This window comes from Canis lupus, chromosome 10 (assembly GCF_048164855.1).
Source record: "Canis lupus baileyi chromosome 10, mCanLup2.hap1, whole genome shotgun sequence".
Lineage (NCBI taxonomy): Eukaryota > Metazoa > Chordata > Mammalia > Carnivora > Canidae > Canis > Canis lupus.
This window is the reverse complement of record NC_132847.1, coordinates 37,311,149-37,331,512: the sequence shown is the minus strand read 5'-3', so window position 1 is coordinate 37,331,512 and position 20,364 is coordinate 37,311,149. Positions and strand designations below refer to the sequence as shown.

At 37.1% G+C, this 20,364-nt stretch overlaps 1 protein-coding gene across 19 annotated transcripts in view; it reads right to left on the bottom strand.

Annotated features, from left to right (window-relative positions):
- CCDC171 (coiled-coil domain containing 171) overlaps positions 1-20,364 on the bottom strand; it is a 467,902-nt gene that overhangs the window by 281,951 nt on the left and 165,587 nt on the right. For all 19 annotated transcript variants that reach the window (XR_012037998.1, XR_012037999.1, XR_012037996.1 and 16 more), the window contains 3 exons: positions 7,714-7,940; positions 7,044-7,226; positions 3,360-3,545 (listed from right to left, as the gene is read on the bottom strand). Coding sequence is in view for 15 of the 19 variants with exons in the window: in XM_072841423.1 (XP_072697524.1) it covers positions 3,360-3,545; positions 7,044-7,226; positions 7,714-7,940 (596 nt within the window). In the remaining 4 variants the exon portion in view is untranslated. The remainder of the gene's footprint in view (positions 1-3,359; positions 3,546-7,043; positions 7,227-7,713; positions 7,941-20,364) is intronic.

Below are 20,364 nucleotides of genomic sequence, written 5' to 3'. Positions count from 1 at the left end.
TGGAACCTGCTTCTCCCTCTGCCTATGTCTCTGCCTCTCTCTCTCTCTGTGATGACTATCATAAATAAATAAAATTTAAAAAAATAAATAAATAAATAAAACTTAAGGTCTGAAATAGTATACAACAAAATTTTGACTGTAGATATATATGATGATATGATTTGGGATTCTTTTAACTTTTATTTTTCTTCATCTATACTTTGTTATTTTTACACAATGAATATTTATTACTTGTATAAGAATGGAGAAAAAACATTTGTATCAGAATCATATCAGGCAATACGAATGTCTACAACTGTTATTAATATATATTAATAGCATGTTATAAAATAGTAGGTAAGTGTGTTCTCTTTTATATAAGAAAAACTATATATATCAGGTTGAACCATATAAAATTGCTGGCATTTGTTTTTGACTTGTAAAAAACAGCAATTTCAAAAGGTTTGACTTAATACACATATCAGGAAAAATATACTCCAAAATATTAATAGTATCCTAGTAGTCCTAGGAGATTTTTTTCTTTAAGGTCATCTATAATTCCTTCTTTAAATTCACTTGTATCTTCTTTTAAATTTCATTAGTTTCTAATTTTTCCTAAAACAGTTTCTAAATCCCAGTTTCAATATTTATAGGCCAAAGACCCCAAGCAAGTCAACTGAACACTCTGAGTTTCATCAAAAAACAATGGGAATGCACCAAACACAAAAATAAATTCAAAATGGATTCAAGACCTAAATGTGAGACCTGAAACCATAAAAATCCTAGAGAAGAACACAGGCAGTAACCTCTTAACATCAACCATAGCAACTTCTATCCAGAAATATCTCCTGAGGCAAAGGAAATAAAAGCAAAAGTAAACTATTGGGACTTCACAATACAAAGCTTCTGCACAGCAAAGGAAACAATCAAAAGAGCTGTAAGACACCTACAGAATAGAAGATATTTGCAAATGATATATCCAATAAAGGGTTACTATCCAAAATACATAAAGAATTTATAAAACTCAACACCCCCAAAATGAATAATCCAATTTAAAACATGGACAGAAGACATGAATGCACATTTCTCCAAAGATGAAGTGAGATATATCACCTCACACCTGTCAGAATGGCTAAAATCAACAGTGTTGGTGAAGGTGTGGATAAAGGGGAACCAACCTTCTTGCACGTTGGTAGGAATGGAAACTGGTATAGCCACTCTGGAAAACAGAATGGAGGCACCTCAAATAGTTGAAAATAGAAGTCCTCTATGATCCAGCAACTGCACTACCAGGTAGTTACCCAAAGAATACAAAAATACGGATTTGAAGGGATACATACACCTGATGTGTACAGGAGCATTAACTATAATGGCCAAATTATGAAAACAGCCCAAGTGTCCATCGACTGATGAATGGATAAAGAAGACATGGGATGTGTGTGTGCGCGCGCGTGTGTGTGGAATAATGCAATATTACTCAGCCATAAAAAAGAATGAAATCTTGCCATTTTCAATGACATGGATAGACCTAGAGAGTATTATGCTAAGCGAAATAATTCAGTCAGAAAAAAATACCATATGATTTCACTCATATGTGGAATTTAAGAAACAAAACAATCAAGCAAAGGGAAAAAAAAACAGAAAGGGAGGCAAACCCAGAAATTCTATCTTAATACTAGAGAACAAACTTTTGGTTACCAGAACAGAGGTCAGTGCAGAGGAACTGGTGAAACACGTGATAAGAATTAAGGGGGGCACTTGTCATGATGAGAAATGGGTGTTGAACAGAAGTGCTGAATCACTATATTGTACACCTGAAACTAATATTACACTATATGCTTAACTAACTGAAATTTAAATAAAGACTTTTAAAAGTGGGAATAATAATAGTGCCTATTTCATAGAGGTAGTTTAAGAATGAATACAAGAGGGATGCCTGGGTGGCTCAGTGGTTTAGTGCCTGCCTTCAGCCAAGGGCATGATCCTGGAGTCCCGGGATTGAGTCCCACATCGGGGTCCCTGCATGGAAACTGCTTCCCTCTCTGCTTATATCTCTGCTTCTCTCTCTCTCTCTCTTTGTCTCTCATGAATAAATAAATAAATTTTTTTTTTATGATAGTCACAGAGAGAGAGAAAGAGAGGCAGAGACATAGGCAGAGGGAGAAACAGGCTCCCTGCACCGGGAGCCTGATGTGGGACTCGATCCCGGGTCTCCAGGATCACACCCTGGGTCAAAGGCAGGCGCCAAACCACTGCGCCACCCAGGGATCCCATAAATAAAATTAAAAAAAAAAAAAAAAGCATGAATACAAGATAATTCATGTAGAGAATGTCGCACAGAGCCTGGCATGTGTATGCTGTCAATCAATAGTATATGTAATGAGGTGGTCAGGGAGGCAGATGTGAAGTCTGACACCCTAGATCTATCACTTACCAGTGGTTATGTGTGTAACCTCTTTATATCTTGGTTCTCTCATCTACAAAATGAAGTGATCCCATAGAGTTTGTGTGAGGATTATATGAGATAATACCTTATAAAGTATTTTGCATAGTGCCTGGAAAATAGGAAACTCAATAAATTTTGACCATTTTATTAGTATTAGTGTTTAGCTATTAGAATAAATATATACCATTTGCATGATAAATTATACATTAACTCTGAGTTGCTTACTGAATTAAATATGATACCCAATATCAAGGCTTATATAATTTTGGCTTTCCTAGAATTAATTATTTCATTTCACTGTGCATAACTTCACTAGTGAAAACTCCACAAATACAGAGACTAGAATTCCATTATACTTTACAGCCAACTTTTACCAAAGATACCATAGTCCTAAATTTGTTAATAAAATTTCCGAAATGGCAACTATTTTTTATAATTTCTCTTTTCCCTTCTAAGTACCTCTGCCAAAAATATATAACACAGAGAACAACTCTTCCTAACCAAAGCTTTCCCCCCTCCCCAGATGCGCACTTATGTAAAAATCAGATAGACGCACACCCAAAACTTTTCAAAATCCAAAAGGTATGTAGAGTTTTAATATCAGGAGACATAAAACAAGTAAAAGAAAAGAACTAAAGAAAGAAGAAACAATGAAAAATTGAAGAACAACAATGGAAAAATTAGAAAATTATTACTGGAAAAAATCCCTACTTTGTTTTCAATGTGCAAGTAAAACCTACTTTTACATTTTCAACACATGTGAATGCATGCTTGGAACTGAGATCTCAGAACCAAGTTCATTCCATCCTTATAAACCTTTACAGGATAAAATTTCAGATCCTAGGTTCTATTCCTTATTCAGGAGCTATAAGTGATTCCCTCAAAGATCCATACCTCAAGGAAATAAAACACTATGAAAGAGATATTTTCGTACCTTAACAGCTTCTCCAAGAGTTTGGTTTTTGTCAGCTTCCTCACTGGAATGCAATTCAAGTCTATAATTCAATTCTTGTAGTTGCTGTGCCTGTTCATTCAGTAGCATTTGTGCCTGCTGTTCTCGAAGTAATGCATTATTCAGTTCTTCACATGCACTTTCAAACTTCTCATGAGTGATCAATTTCTGAGAAAAAGGTAAAAAAAAAATCAGTGATAAGCTAAATGTACTGTTAAATCATTTAATCTTCCAAACTATATTTGCTAACATAAAGAGTATAACACACACATTTCTATATGTCTGATACATGACAAAAGTACACTTTATTTTTCTTAATCTTGTGCCATCTGAGTTAGCTTAAGCATTAAAGAACAACTCTCAGTAGATGAATAGGGTGCTCAGAAAGAATAAAAATACTGAGTAGCTTTCCCAGGCAGGATGTTTCCCTTTATGTTGCAATTTTAGACCAACTATAAAGAAGCTATTTTATTTTCCTCCTATGCGCTTTGCCTGAAATCAGTGAAAGATGATGACTGCTAGTACGTGCTCTATTTTTTAGAGGAAAATAGCATCACTTTTCCGTCGGTTCTGTTTTTAATGAAACAATCCTTTATTAACACAGCTACATATAGACATTAGCCACTGCACTGAAGTAGTTAAAAGCATGAGTTTTAGAGCCAGACTACTCATGTTCAAATCTTGTTGATTCTGCTTACTAACTTTGTGACTCCGGGCCACTTATTTAGCTGCTCTGTGTCCCATGTTCCTCATTTGTAAAGTAAAGATAATAATAATTTTGAACAATTCCTGATATGAGAGGACTGAACAAATCAACTCCTTGCAGTGTTTAGGGTCAGTGCCTGATACATGGTCAATATGGTCATTAAATGTTAGAAATCATCGCTTGAGAACACTACACCTCACAACTGTGTGTCAAAATATAAATATATAAATATATATAAAATATATAAATATAAATATATAAAAAGCACTTACCTCATTCCTTCAATTATTACTTCAATTAATCCTATTTTTTTAAAGATTTATTTATTTATGATAGACACACAGAGAAACAGAGAGAGAGAGAGAGGCAGAGACATAGGCAGAGGGAGAAGCAGACTCCATGCCGGGAGCCCGAAGTGGGACTCAATCCCAGGACCCCAGGATCGCGCCCTGGGCCAAAGGCAGGCGCCAAACCGCTGAGCCACTCAGGGATCCCCAATTAATCCTATTTTTATTTCACATTAAACATTTCTTGGAATATATGCCTAGCTTTTGCTGTAAGCCAGTTATTCAACCAAAGTTCTTACAAGAGTAAGAGTTACTCAAACTCTAACATTCTCTCTGGATTCTAGAAACTGAGTCCTGATTACTTCCAAACTAATCAAAGATGTTAACTTGTTTTCCTAAGACTTAGCTGTGGACTAGGAAATCACATTGTATAGAATATCTAGAATCCCCCATACATATTCCAGGAAGCAACATAATGATCTTCCAATTTTCAGGGAAGTCACTATTATCTACACCTAAAAAAGTTGACTAGATTCTAAATCTCAAATTGTATCAATAGCTGTTTCTTTCCATTTTGGCAGACCACCTCAACATCCCAGATTTAGTTAGCATACGCAAAATTAAAAGCAAATCAAAAGGAGGCAGAGATACACTCCAAAGGATCTGGCTTTGAAAATTATAAATAGTCTTTATGATTTAAGTGTAATGGCAAAAGAAAATTAGGGGGAAAATGAAACATTTATTAATAGAATAGTCAAATAAATTGACATATCCATATGATAGAATAGTATTCATTTATCTAAAATGGGATTAATAACAAGTGACACAAGAAAATGCTTATAGAACTGTAAGTAAATATTAATATTTGTATATATTTTTTGCAAATTGTACATGCAAAATCATTCTAAACTACAACTGTATGTAAGAGCGTACATCTGCACATGTACACACAAAAAATGTAGGAAACAAAACTCATCCATAATTCAATAATAATTCATTATGAGTAGTAAGATTAGACTGATTTGAACTTTCTTCTTTATACTTTTTTGTATTTTTATTTACAGTTATCACATATTACTTTTTTTTTTAGATTCTTTTTATTTTTCATGAGAGACAGAGAGGGAGGGTGGGAGAGGCGAGGCAGAGACACAGGCAGAGGGAGAAGCAGGCCCCATGCAGGGAGCCCGACGTGGGACCCAATCCCGGGTCTCCAGGATCAAGCCCTGGGCTGAAGGTGACACTAAACTGCTGAGCAACCCGGGCTGCCCCACATATTACTTTTATAATTAAAAAATGTTGAGGTAGCTCTATAATTTTACCTTCTCTGAACAAAAAACTAAGAAAGTAAGGAAAAAATTGGTGTCTTTAGACATTCACCAATAAGAAAACTATTCCTTATCTCCAATTGGAAAGTCAATTCACGATTACTTGATCTAATTTATAGAACTTTTGGCCCTTTCAAGGTGTAGCTATTTGAAATAATAATTAACATTAGCAATTTACATTATCATAGGATTAGTAACTAAACTGCTCTCTGCCACTCTCTTTCCACAAATGTTAATACTGCAAATTCCAAATTAGCCACTTAAAGTGAAGTTGAATCTACACAAAACTTAGGTTTCCCAAAGAAGGGGGTACTAAAAGTAGCTTATTGCTAGATTTAGGAAACAAATTTTGCATTTTTATTTATATTTGTTGTCATCAGTTGGATACAATTCTAAAGTTTCAGGTTAATCTTTTAACTCTATATTCCTATATCTACATTAAGAATAGCAGTGCTACTAATTAACCCAGGCAGCAAGGTGGCAAATAGAATACGTAGATATCTCCATTTTATTGTGCTTCATATATTTACACATTCTGATCTTGATTTAATGTTATTTGTTATCCAGCCTTTCTTTTCTTAGCTATCTTCTGCTTAAATAATACACAAGTACAATGAAGTTAGATTGAACATTTCTTTGGAAAAGCAATTTAATTTAAATGAAAAAATCTAGTTTACTCAAAATAGTAAATATAAAAGGAAAAGAAAGGACATCCCACCTCCCATTCCAAACATTAGGTTCTTCACCTGGAAGAAGCATTTTATTATTTTTAGTATACACTTGGGGGTTTGTTTGCTAACGCAGTTAATCTCTCCTAACTAGAACTTCCTTTTTCTACACTTTGAGCCACAGTGTACATTTTAACAGGAGTTTAACAGGACAAAAAATCAGTACTCCTTTAAGCATCTGGTATGACTTCTGTTTTTTTGAGCCATAATGAAGATAGAACATCATTTCAGGTGTACAACCTGTTGATGATACACTTACGCGTTACAATATGATTACCATAGTTGCATTAGCTAACACCTCTATCATGTGACATAATTATCATTTCTTCTTGCGGTGAGAACATTTCAGATCTAGTCTCTCAGCAACTTTGATATATATAATACAGTATTGTTGGGGAATTTTAGAAAGGAAGTTTTCTGAAGGAAAAGAAATCGTATTCATGGGACTTTGACACTAAAACTCAAAAACAAACAAACAAAAGGTTAGAACATATATAGATAAGGAGATCATATATGCATGTATATATGCCTATGTATATATATGTATATATATGTTTATGTGTATGGTTATCACAGGAGAGCTCACTAGAGCCACAGTATTTTAAATCGCACATACTTACAGACTGTTTAAATTCATTTAATTGCATCTGGAGACCCTGGGCTTTGTCAATTTCCTTTTTCATTTCATTCACGTTTCGTTTGAATTCTGTGACCTCCAAGCGCAGTGAGCGGCGTTCCACCTCTGCTGCATGCAGTCTTTGTGTAAATCCAAATATTTGCTTCTGTAATGATGCTGTGGTTTTCTGTTGTTAATCAAGAGCAATTTTACAAGCAGTAACTACAGGTTTACTAATAAATCAATAGCAATGGCCATTTTACCAACTTAAATGTGTCTTAGATTGTACAGAGAACAATACTAGCTGTAACTGAAACTGAGAGGTGAAAGCTTTATTTTTTATGTGACCAATAATTTGGTTGATATGGAATGAACAACTGCAGAAAATAAATAATCGAGATAGCTAGAAAAGGGAACTGACATCTGTTTATGTCTCACAGCATTCTGCTGCAGTCTACTTATAGAAAACAGTAAATTCACAACTCATGTCAGAACTTCTGTATTCTGATTTTTAGACACTTGAAAGTGCTATTACACATTGCATTAAGAGATTACATGAAATCTAAAGGAAATCTAAATATATTCACGCACAACTAATTTAAACTACAAATAAGTGTGATTCAGAGTTAAATTTACAATCCTAAAGTCACTATTTAATGAGATTGTATACCTACCAAAATGGGCACATGGCCACGTAGACCATACTTCAGGGCCAGTGTATTTACTTTATGAAGTCCACGAGCCAACCTCTGAACCAGAGAATCTTTTTCTACATATGTAATACTTCTGTTACTATGCAAAGGTATACTCTCCATAGCCAGACTAATTTTATCCATGAGTTTGGCAAAAGAATTCTTGGCTGCCCCTATGAGTATATGTCCACAAATTCTGGAATTTGGATCTTCGGGAGGAAAAAAAGAAAAAGACACAGAAAACATGTGAACTGTCTCTTGTTCATTTCGCAACTCTGCCAATCACAACACAATTAAAATATTTTCTCAATTATATAATTCCCATTCACCTGTAGATAGTCATTCAAAAAGTCCTCTCCTACATTAATTTTCAATATGAAAAAACGAATGCAGAAAATAGCTCACCTACTAAGCAACATGTCTAAAGGAAACGTCGTATTGTTTACACTGAACGCTATGACACTAAAATTTTATCATCATTCTTTTCTTTTTTTTAAAACCTAACGTAAATTCATTTTCTATTTACGACTACTGAAGCTTGTTACCTTAATGTCATACTATTTATATTCTCAGACAAGAAAATATAATTTGCCTTATTCCAAGGCAATTAAAATTTTACAACGACAATTACTTATTTCCCCACAGGATTTTGGTAATCATCCCTCTCACATAATGGACTTAAGGTCCCAGCATATCCAACATGGCCTGCTTGCTGCTGGATTCATCAGGTTTGTAATTAATAATTGTGTTTAATGTTGATAAATAAAATTGTCAGTGCACTTTCTACTAATTGGCATTCCAGATAATAGTTAATAGATTTATTTATGCCTTAATAAAAGTCGTGTAATTTAGTTTTCCCTCTGCTAGGCAGGTCTTAATCTGTCATTATTTGTTTTATGATGCTATCCATGTAAAATGACAAGCATAGAGAGATTGTTTAAATTCAGTAGTATACCATTCTACCTTTCAAGAGCCTCTGATGTTGGAATTAATTTAAACCTTGTCTTTACATCATAAACACAAAAAGCATATTTGGCCAGTTTTATCCAATAGAAATATGTTTTACAATTTTAAGAATACATATGGTTCAACACTAAAGAGCAACATTGGCTGAGAAGGTGGTCAATCAGTGGTTTCCTGAGTCAGAAATAACAATCTCACAGAGGCCCTGTGTTAAAAAATGTGAGGCTTATTTTATTTCTTTATTCTTCAGTGGATAAAAATGAATACTTTTTTTAAATATTTATTTATTTGACACAGACAGAGAGAGTACAAGCAGAGGGAGCAGGAGAGGGAGAAGCAGGTTCCCTGAAGAGCAGGGAGCCTGATGTGGGGCTCAATCCCAGGACCCTGGGATCATGACTTCAGCTGAAGGCAGACACTTAACCAACTGAGCCACTCAGTCTCCCCAAGAGAGATAAATTTCTAAATTTATGCAGCAGTCATGGGGTGCCTGGGTGGCTCAGTTGGTTAAGAATCCAACTCTTGATTTGGGCTCAGGTCATGATGGAGCCCTGTGTTAGGCTCAGCCCTCAGTGGAGAGTTTGTTGAAGATTCTCTTTCTCCCTTTCCCTCTGCCCCTTCCCCTGCTAGTATTTTCTCTCTCTTTCTCTCTCTCAAATAAATAAATAAATCTTTTAAAAATTTATGCAGCAGATTTTGGAAACCACATTGCCTAGAAGTTATACATAAAATAAAACTGTAAATTGGATAAAAGCATAATATCTCCATGTAGCATTTATTTCTATCTGTTACTGATGCATTGACTTCTAAGAATATATGGTGATATAAGTTTAATTCTATATGCCTCTCATGAACATACTCTCTGAGAATCCCATTGATGGAAGGCATAGTAATTATAATGAAAATACACAGTTCTTTTGTTAACAATCAATTCTTTAAGTCATGAATAAAAGAGTTCAGTAGCTTCATATACCAATTAACATATAATAAAGAACACTGATTTAAAAGAATTACTGAGGGGCACCTGAGTGGCTCAGTGGTTGAGTGTCTGCCTGTGGCTCAGGTGGTGATCCCAGGGTCCTGGGATCAAGTCCTGTTATCAGGCTCCCTGTAGGGAGCCTGCTTCTCCATCTGCCTGTGTCTCTGCCTCACTCTGCCTGTCTCTCATGAATAAATAAATAAATAAATAAATAAATAAATAAATAAATAAAATCTTTTTTTAAATAAAGAATTAAAAAAAAAGAATTAGTGAAATAGTGTCTAATGGATCACTGTTGAGTGAATAAACAGTAAAATTTATTTTACCTATAACATTCAATATAATACATCATTCCAGTGTCTAATATATGTATTCCCTGTTTCTCAACTGGCTTGCAACTCCTCAGCTATGTCCTTTGTTATCTCAGCAAACCCCATATTTGCACTGTGCTAGCCTAGCATATATGGATATTTTTTGTATGTTTATTGGATTAATTATATTTATTTTTATGTTCATAGCAGCTGCAACAATGCTGAATATAATGATTACTGACATTAAATAATACCAAGAAAAATTAATTAATATTAACTTGAGGAGGAGGTGCAAGATGGCGGAAGAGTAGGGTCCCCAAATCACCTGTCTCCACCAAATTACCTAGAAAACCTTCAAATTATCCTGAAAATCTATGAATTCGGCCTGAGAATTAAAGAGAGAACACCTGGAATGCTACAGTGAGAAGAGTTTGTGCTTCTATCAAGGTAGGAAGACGGGGAAAAGAAATAAAGACACAAAAGGCATCCAAGGGGGAGGGGCCCCGCGAGGAGCCGGGCTGAGGCCGGGGCGAGTGTCCCCAGGACAGGAGAGCCCCGTCCCGGAGACGCAGGAGCTGCACCGACCTTCCCGGGGGAAAGGGGCTCCCAGGGAGTTAGAGCAGGATCCAGGAGGGACGGGATGCCCTCGGGCTCCCGGGGGCAGTAACAGAGGAACTGCGCCCCAGGGAGAGTGCACCGAGCTCCCTAAGGGCTGCAGCGCGCACGGCAGGACCCGGAGCAGCTCGGAGGGGCTCGGGGGCGGCTCCGCGGAGGGGGCTGCGGGGCGGGAGCAGCTCGGGAGGGCTCGGGCGGAGGAAGAGGCTCCGTGCGGAGGGGGCTGCGCGGTTCCAGGAGCAGCTCGGAGAGCTCGGGCGGCGGCTCCGCGGAAGGGCCTGCGCGGCCCGGGAGCGCGAATCCAACAGCGCAGGCCGGGAGCACTGCGCGCCAGGACACAGCCCAGGATCCAGCCTCGCCCCGGGACAGGCAGAGGCCGGGAGGGCCCAGGACAGCAAGGACACTCCTGCCCCGAGCTGAGCGGAGCAGCGGCCCCGCCCCGGAGCCTCCAGGCCCTGCAGACGGAGAGCTCCGGAGTTACTGCGGGAGCTGAATCCAGGGCTGCAGAGCTGGCCCCGCCACTAGGGCTGTTGCTCCTGGGGCCTCACGGGGTAAACAACCCCCACTGAGCCCTGCACCAGGCAGGGGGCAGAGCAGCTCCCCCAAGTGCTAACACCTGAAAATCAGCACAACAGACCCCTCCCCCAGAAGACCAGCTAGACGGACAAGTTCCAGGGGAAGCCAAGGGACTTAAAGTACACAGAATCAGAAGATCCTCTCCCCCGTGGTTCCTTTTTTTTTTTTTTTTTTTTTTTGCTTTTTGATTTGTTTCCTTCCCCCACCCCTTTTTTCTCCTTTCTTTCTCTTTTTCTTTTTTTTTTTTTCGTTTTTTTCTTTTTTTTTTTTTCTCTTTCTCTTTTCTTTCCTTCTTTCTGTCCTCTCTTTTTCTCCTTTTCCCAATACAACTTGCTTTTGGCCACTCTGCACTGAGCAAAATGACTAGAAGGAAAACCTCACCTCAAAAGAAAGAATCAGAAACAGTCCTCTCTCCCACAGAGTTACAAAATCTGGATTGCAATTCAATGTCAGAAAGCCAATTCAGAAGAACTATTATACAGCTACTGGTGGCTCTAGAAAAAAGCATAAAGGACTCAAGAGACTTCATGACTGCAGAATTTAGACCTAATCAGGCAGAAATTAAAAATCAATTGAATGAGATGCAATCCAAACTAGAAGTCCTAACGACGAGGGTTAACGAGGTGGAAGAGCGAGTGAGTGACATAGAAGACAAGTTGATAGCAAAGAGGGAAACTGAGGAAAAAAGAGACAAACAATTAAAAGACCATGAAGATAGATTAAGGGAAATAAACGACAGCCTGAGGAAGAAAAACTTACCTTTAATTGGTGTTCCCGAGGGCGCCGAAAGGGCCAGAGGGCCACAATATGTATTTGAACAAATTCTAGCTGAAAACGTTCCTAATCTGGGAAGGGAAACAGGCATTCAGATCCAGGAAATAGAGAGATCCCCCCCTAAAATCAATAAAAACCGTTCAACACCTCGACATTTAATAGTGAAGCCTGCAAATTCTAAAGATAAAGAGAAGATCCTTAAAGCAGCAAGAGACAAGAAATCCCTGACTTTTATGGGGAGGAGTATTAGGGTAACAGCAGACCTCTCCACAGAGACCTGGCAGGCCAGAAAGGGCTGGCAGGATATATTCAGGGTCCTAAATGAGAAGAACATGCAACCAAGAATACTTTATCCAGCAAGGCTCTCATTCAAAATGGAAGGAGAGATAAAGAGCTTCCAAGACAGGCAGCAACTAAAAGAATATGTGACCTCCAAACCAGCTCTGCAAAAAATTTTAAGGGGGACTCTTAAAATTCCCCTTTAAGAAGAAGTTCAGTGGAACAGTCCACAAAAACAAGGACTGAATAGATATCATGACAACACTAAACTCATATCTCTCAATAGTAACTCTGAATGTGAACGGGCTTAATGACCCCATCAAAAGGCGCAGGGTTTCAGACTGGATAAAAAAGCAGGACCCATCTAGTTGCTGTCTACAAGAGACTCATTTTAGACAGAAGGACACCTACAGCCTGAAAATAAAAGGTTGGAGAACCATTTACCATTCGAATGGTCCTCAAAAGAAAGCAGGGGTAGCCATCCTTATATCAGATAAACTATAATTTACCCCGAAGACTGTAGTGAGAGATGAAGAGGGACACTATATTATACTTAAAGGATCTATTCAACAAGAGCACTTAACAATCCTCAATATATATGCCCCGAATGTGGGAGCTGCCAAATATATAAATCAATTATTAACCAAAGTGAAGAAATACTTAGATAATAATACACTTATACTTGGTGACTTCAATCTAGCTCTTTCTACCCTGGATAGGTCTTCTAAGCACAACATCTCCAAAGAAACGAGAGCTTTAAATGATACACTGGACCAGATGGATTTCACAGATATCTACAGAACTTTACATCCAAACTCAACTGAATACACATTCTTCTCAAGTGCACATGGAACTTTCTCCAGAATAGACCACATATTGGGTCACAAATCGGGTCTGAACCGATACCAAAAGATTGGGATCATCCCCTGCATATTCTCAGACCATAATGCCTTGAAATTAGAGCTAAATCACAACAAGAAGTTTGGAAGGAACTCAAACACGTGGAGGTTAAGGACCATCCTGCTAAAAGATGAAAGGGTCAACCAGGAAATTAAGGAAGAATTAAAAAGATTCATGGAAACTAATGAGAATGAAGATACAACCGTTCAAAATCTTTGGGATGCAGCAAAAGCAGTCCTAAGGGGGAAATACATCGCAATACAAGCATCCATTCAAAAACTGGAAAGAACTCAAATACAAAAGCTAACCTTACACATAAAGGAGCTAGAGAAAAAACAGCAAATAGATCCTACACCCAAGAGAAGAAGGGAGTTAATAAAGATTCGAGCAGAACTCAACGAAATCGAGACCAGAAGAACTGTGGAACAGATCAACAGAACCAGGAGTTGGTTCTTTGAAAGAATTAATAAGATAGATAAACCATTAGCCAGCCTTATTAAAAAGAAGAGAGAGAAGACTCAAATTAATAAAATCATGAATGAGAAAGGAGAGATCACTACCAACACCAAGGAAATACAAACGATTTTAAAAACATATTATGAACAGCTATACGCCAATAAATTAGGCAATCTAGAAGAAATGGACGCATTCCTGGAAAGCCACAAACTACCAAAACTGGAACAGGAAGAAATAGAAAACCTGAATAGGCCAATAACCAGGGAGGAAATTGAAGCAGTCATCAAAAACCTCCCAAGACACAAGAGTCCAGGGCCAGATGGCTTCCCAGGGGAATTTTATCAAACATTTAAAGAAGAAACCATACCTATTCTCCTAAAGCTGTTTGGAAAGATAGAAAGAGATGGAGTACTTCCAAATTTGTTCTATGAGGCCAGCATCACCTTAATTCCAAAACCAGACAAAGACCCCACCAAAAAGGAGAATTACAGACCAATATCCCTGATGAACATGGATGCAAAAATTCTCAACAAGATACTGGCCAATAGGATCCAACAATACATTAAGAAAATTATTCACCATGACCAAGTAGGATTTATCCCCGGGACACAAGGCTGGTTCAACACCCGTAAAACAATCAATGTGATTCATCATATCAGCAAGAGAAAAACCAAGAACCATATGATCCTCTCATTAGATGCAGAGAAAGCATTTGACAAAATACAGCATCCATTTCTGATCAAAACTCTTCAGAGTGTAGGGATAGAGGGAACATTCCTCGACATCTTAAAAGCCATCTATGAAAAGCCCACAGCAAATATCATTCTCAATGGGGAAGCACTGGGAGCCTTTCCCCTAAGATCAGGAACAAGACAGGGATGTCCACTCTCACCACTGCTATTCAACATAGTACTGGAAGTCCTAGCCTCAGCAATCAGACAACAAAAAGACATTAAAGGCATTCAAATTGGCAAAGAAGAAGTCAAACTCTCCCTCTTCGCCGATGACATGATACTCTACATAGAAAACCCAAAAGTCTCCACCCCAAGACTGCTAGAACTCATACAGCAATTCGGTAGCATGGCAGGATACAAAATCAATGCCCAGAAATCAGTGGCATTTCTATACACTAACAATGAGACTGAAGAAAGAGAAATTAAGGAGTCAATCCCATTTACAATTGCACCCAAAAGCATAAGATACCTAGGAATAAACCTAACCAAAGATGTAAAGGATCTATACCCTCAAAACTATAGAACACTTCTGAAAGAAGTTGAGGAAGACACAAAGAGATGGAAAAATATTCCATGCTCATGGATTGGCAGAATTAATATTGTGAAAATGTCAATGTTACCCAGGGCAATATACACGTTTAATGCAATCCCTATCAAAAGACCATGGACTTTCTTCAGAGAGTTAGAACAAGTAATTTTAAGATTTGTGTGGAATCAGAAAAGACCCCGAATAGCCAGGGGAATTTTAAAAAAGAAAACCATATCTGGGGGCATCACAATGCCAGATTTCAGGTTGTACTACAAAGCTGTGGTCATCAAGACAGTGTGGTACTGGCACAAAAACAGACACATAGATCAGTGGAACAGAATAGAGAACCCAGAAGTGGACCCTGAACTTTATGGGCAACTAATATTCGATAAAGGAGGAAAGACTATCCATTGCAAGAAAGACAGTCTCTTCAATAAATGGTGCTGGGAAAATTGGACATCCACATGCAGAAGAATGAAACTAGACCACTCTCTTTCACCATACACAAAGATAAACTCAAAATGGATGAAAGATCTAAATGTGAGACAAGATTCCATCAAAATCCTAGAGAAGAACACAGGCAACACCCTTTTTGAACTCGGCCACAGTAACTTCTTGCAAGATACATCCACGAAGGCAAAAGAAACAGAAGCAAAAATGAACTATTGGGACTTCATCAAGATAAGAAGCTTTTGCACAGCAAAGGATACAGTCAACAAAACTCAAAGACAACCTACAGAATGGGAGAAGATATTTGCAAATGACATATCAGATAAAGGGCTAGTTTCCAAGATCTATAAAGAACTTCTTAAACTCAACACCAAAGAAACAAACAATCCAATCATGAAATGGGCAAAAGACATGGAAGAGAAATCTCACAGAGGAAGACATAGACATGGCCAACATGCATATGAGAAAATGCTCTGCATCACTTGCCATCAGGGAAATACAAATCAAAACCACAATGAGATACCACCTCACACCAGTGAGAATGGGGCAAATTAACAAGGCAGGAAACAACAAATGTTGGAGAGGATGCGGAGAAAAGGGAACCCTCTTACACTGTTGGTGGGAATGTGAACTGGTGCAGCCACTCTGGAAAACTGTGTGGAGGTTCCTCAAAGAGTTAAAAATATACCTGCCCTACGACCCAGCAATTGCACTGTTGGGGATTTACCCCAAAGATACAAATGCAATGGAACGCCGGGACACCTGCACCCCAATGTTTATAGCAGCAATGGCCACGATAGCCAAACCGTGGAAGGAGCCTCGGTGTCCAACGAAAGATGAATGGATAAAGAAGATGTGGTTTATGTATACAATGGAATATTACTCAGCTATTAGAAATGACAAATACCCACCATTTGCTTCAACGTGGATGGAACTGGAGGGTATTATGCTGAGTGAAGTAAGTCAGTCGGAGAAGGACAAACATTATATGTTCTCATTCATTTGGGGAATATAAATAATAGTGAAAGGGAATATAAGGGAAGGGAGAAGAAATGTGTGGGAAATATCAGAAAGGGAGACAGAACGTAAAGACTGCTAACTCTGGGAAACGAACTAGGGGTGGTAGAAGGGGAGGAGGGCGGGGGGTGGGAGTGAATCGGTGACGGGCACTGGGGGTTATTCTGTATGTTAGTAAATTGAACACCAATAAAAAATAAAAAATAATAAAAAATATTAACTTGAATGGTATGTCAAAGTTATTCTTTTTAAACAAAATAAAAGCTCATCATTTGGGATGCCTGGGTGACTCAGTGGTTGAGCATCTGCCTGCAGCTCAGGGTGTGATCCTGGGATCCTGGGATCAAGTTCCGCATAAGGCTCCTTGCAGGGAGCCTGCTTCTCCCTCTGCCTATGTCTCTGTCTCTCTCTCTGTATCTCTCATGAATAAATACATAAATAAATCTTTTTAAAAAATAAAAATAAAAGCTCATCATTTAAAGAAATTTTCAGCTATATCAAAGTAATAAAATTTTCACAAAGAGCCTTTAAAAGCAAAAATCAACTACAATTAAATTTTAATGAATAACAGTATTCTACTATCTCATAGAAACATATTTGTGTAGGCACTGACCACTCTGAAAGGTGAAATTGAGTGACAATATAATCCTACAAGGCATTCTTCTGAATTTTTAAGAAGTAGGAAAGAGGCATATATGCTTTAAGTTCCTGACTGCTGACTCTTAAGGAATTACAGAAAGAGCACTAAATATTTATGCTTTGATGAGTGAGAAGTGTTTTTGTGACATACTTCGCATTATACAGTATAGAGTACAATTAATTCAACACTAAATAAATGAAGAAACAAAAAAAAAAATCCTCCAGTGACATAGTGGTAGAATTACTTAAATAAGGACACAGAAATAAGAGATAAGATCATTGAAGCATCTCATATCTACCTTTGTCTAAGCTGCTTAAATGTTTGCTACATTTAATAAATTCTTGCTTATGTAAAATACATTTATTAATCACTTTCCTTCTATTTAATAGCATGTGTCTTTTGAGAAAGTATCGGACTCTACTGGACTTTTTCCAATAGCAAAGGCTATATCATACATTTAAAGTTAAAATCTTTATAATAAACTCATAAAGAATTGTTTTGACCAGTAATTCTAAACCTGTGAGGTACAGATCTTGGGGCAGGATGGGGGAGCCTGAAAAGTTATTTGAAGGGTTTATCACTTTTAAGTAGAGCAACCATTGCCACTTTGATCTTTACTTAGCCCTAAAAAAAATATACAGCATGAATAATATATGTTCATGATGTTGTGGGTAATAAAATTAAAAATCCTTTAAAACATTATCAAAGTCAACTGCTCCTAAAAAAACAACTATCATGTGTGGAGAGAGCAGTCTACAATGTCTTCTTACCAAAATGGAGTCCTCAAACTCAGAAAGATTGAGAAACACTCTTTTAATGAAAATGGAGATTCATGAGTAATTATTTAACTAGTATGTATGTAACACATAATTATTTAATCATAATGTTGGTCATCAGTATAATATTAATAACAATGCATAAAAATATGACAACAACAAATGTTAATCATGAGTAATGCTAATGCCTTAAATTCCAACTCAGCTCCACACACTTGGGAATATTTTGTCACCCTTGACATCTCCATCTCCCTTACCATCTCCACATCCCATCGTCAATATTTCTCCAATCTATTCAGTGTTTTCTGTGATCATGACCTTATCTCATCTGTATTCTTGCAAGCATCTCCCTACTCTTCTTCAGTCTTCTCCTTATCCGACCCATCCTCCACCATAGACAAAGTACCTTCTAAAACACAAATACAACGGGCACCTGGGTGGTGCAGTTGGTTGAGCATCTGACTCTTGATTTTGGCTCAGGTCATGATCTCCGGGTCATGAGATCGAGCCCCAAATTGGGCTCCACGCTGGGTGTGGAGCCTGCTTGAGATTCTCTCTCTCCCTCACCTTCTGCCTCTAACCCTCTACCCCCACTCACACACACACACACATGCACTATCTCTCTCAAAAATAAAATAAAACAAAACAAAACAAAATACAAATATATACTGTCACAACTACTGCTTTTAAGCCCAGATGAAGATCTAGGAATAAATTTCAAACTCCTTAAAACATTGCCCATAAGGCCCTACATGATCTGATCCCTGCTTACTTTTTCAGGAACACCTTTCACTATTAACCATTTATATGCGACTCTTTTCAATTAATCCCAACATATCACAATCTTAAACCAAAAATAATGCTTGTGTCTCCAAATTGCTAATAATTTGGAAAATATGAATGTAGACATAATTTTCAAACATGAGAACCAATCATTATAGCAAGATGTCTGCCTCAAAGCAATATTCTAACAGTAAATAAATACATACATACATACATACACATACATACATAAATCAACTATGAAAATAGCTCTAAATGCTATAAGCAAAAGTAATGACAGATTTACCATATTTTAAAACATCAAGATGTACATATGTAAAGAGCAGCACGATACTAGTATTAGAAGAGTTAGAGAAAATCATGGAATAGACCAGAGAGGGGATCCCTGGGTGGCTCAGCGGTTAAGTGCCTGCCTTTGGCCTTGGGCGTGATGCTGGAGTCCCAGGATCGAGTCCCATGTCGGGCTCCCTGCGTGGAGCCTGCTTCTCCCTCTGCCTGTGTCTGTGCCTCTCTCTTTCTCTCTCTCTTTCTTCTGTGTCTCTCATGAATAAATAAAATCTTAAAAAAAAAAAAAAGGACTAGACCGAGAGAGAGACAGGAAATAGATCGAAGAATGTATAATAATAATTTAATACATAGTAAATGGCGTATCTTAATTCAGTAAGGAAAAGGTGGGTGACTGAACTGAAAAGTACTATGACTAACTGCGATCATCTAGACACAAATAAAAATCATTTCCTTACTACTTAAACCAAAAATAACCCCATATAAATCCAAGATCTAACATAAAAATTGAAAATACTAGACTAAAATACGAGCAATTCAACCTTGACATAAGACTAGGATTCCTAAGTAAATTACCAACAGAAAAACCACAAAATAAATATTTAATAATTTAGCTATATAAAAATTAAAACACACAAACAAAACTAAAATACAAACAGTAAAATTATTTACATGATACAGAGCAAAGTGTTAATACATGTGATACACAAGTTCTTATAATTCCATAGGAAACACACACCCCATATATGAACATGAGATAACTGTAAAAGAATATGAATGAATGTAGAACAAATGAAAAAATATGCAACCTAATAAAAAATGCAAATAAGCAATAGCATAGTTTCTTTTGCCTTTCAAATTAATAAATATGAAAAAGATCATCAAAATTTAACATGCCAAAGGCATTATGAGGAAACCAGCACTCTCCATACTGTTCATAGGAGCATAAGGTAAAAGAACTTTCATGAAAGGCACACCAGCAATTCTTTCCAAATGTAAAATATACAAACTCATTTCTCAGGAATTTAGCCAAGGAAATAACAGTACAAACATAATTTTTTTACATAAACATGTGAATTATATCACAGTTCATTACAGTATTGCTTATAATCATGGAAAATTTTAAGAACACCAATATTCATCAACAGAGAATTCACAGAGTAAACTATAGTATATATAAACAATGGAGTAGTATGTAACCAAATACAATTAATAAAGTATACCTACTTTATTGACATGGAAAGGCATTTAATTATCCATTGAGTAGAAGAAAATTATAATGAGGCATGACTGTATGAAACTGTGAAACTGTGTGACTGTCTGTATAGATATTTGTACATATGTATGGGTAGTCTGTAGAATCTGTACACGGTAGCTCATATATATAAGGACACTGTGTTAGGCAACAGGAATGAAAAATCTAGAACACTGATTAAGAATCAAAAGCTCTTGTTTCTATCTGTATTATTTATAAATAATACTAAAGATATAAATGCCCAATAATAGGACAATCCAAAAACATATCTTGACTCAGTCAAATAATATTTGGGGGAATGATTAGAACAA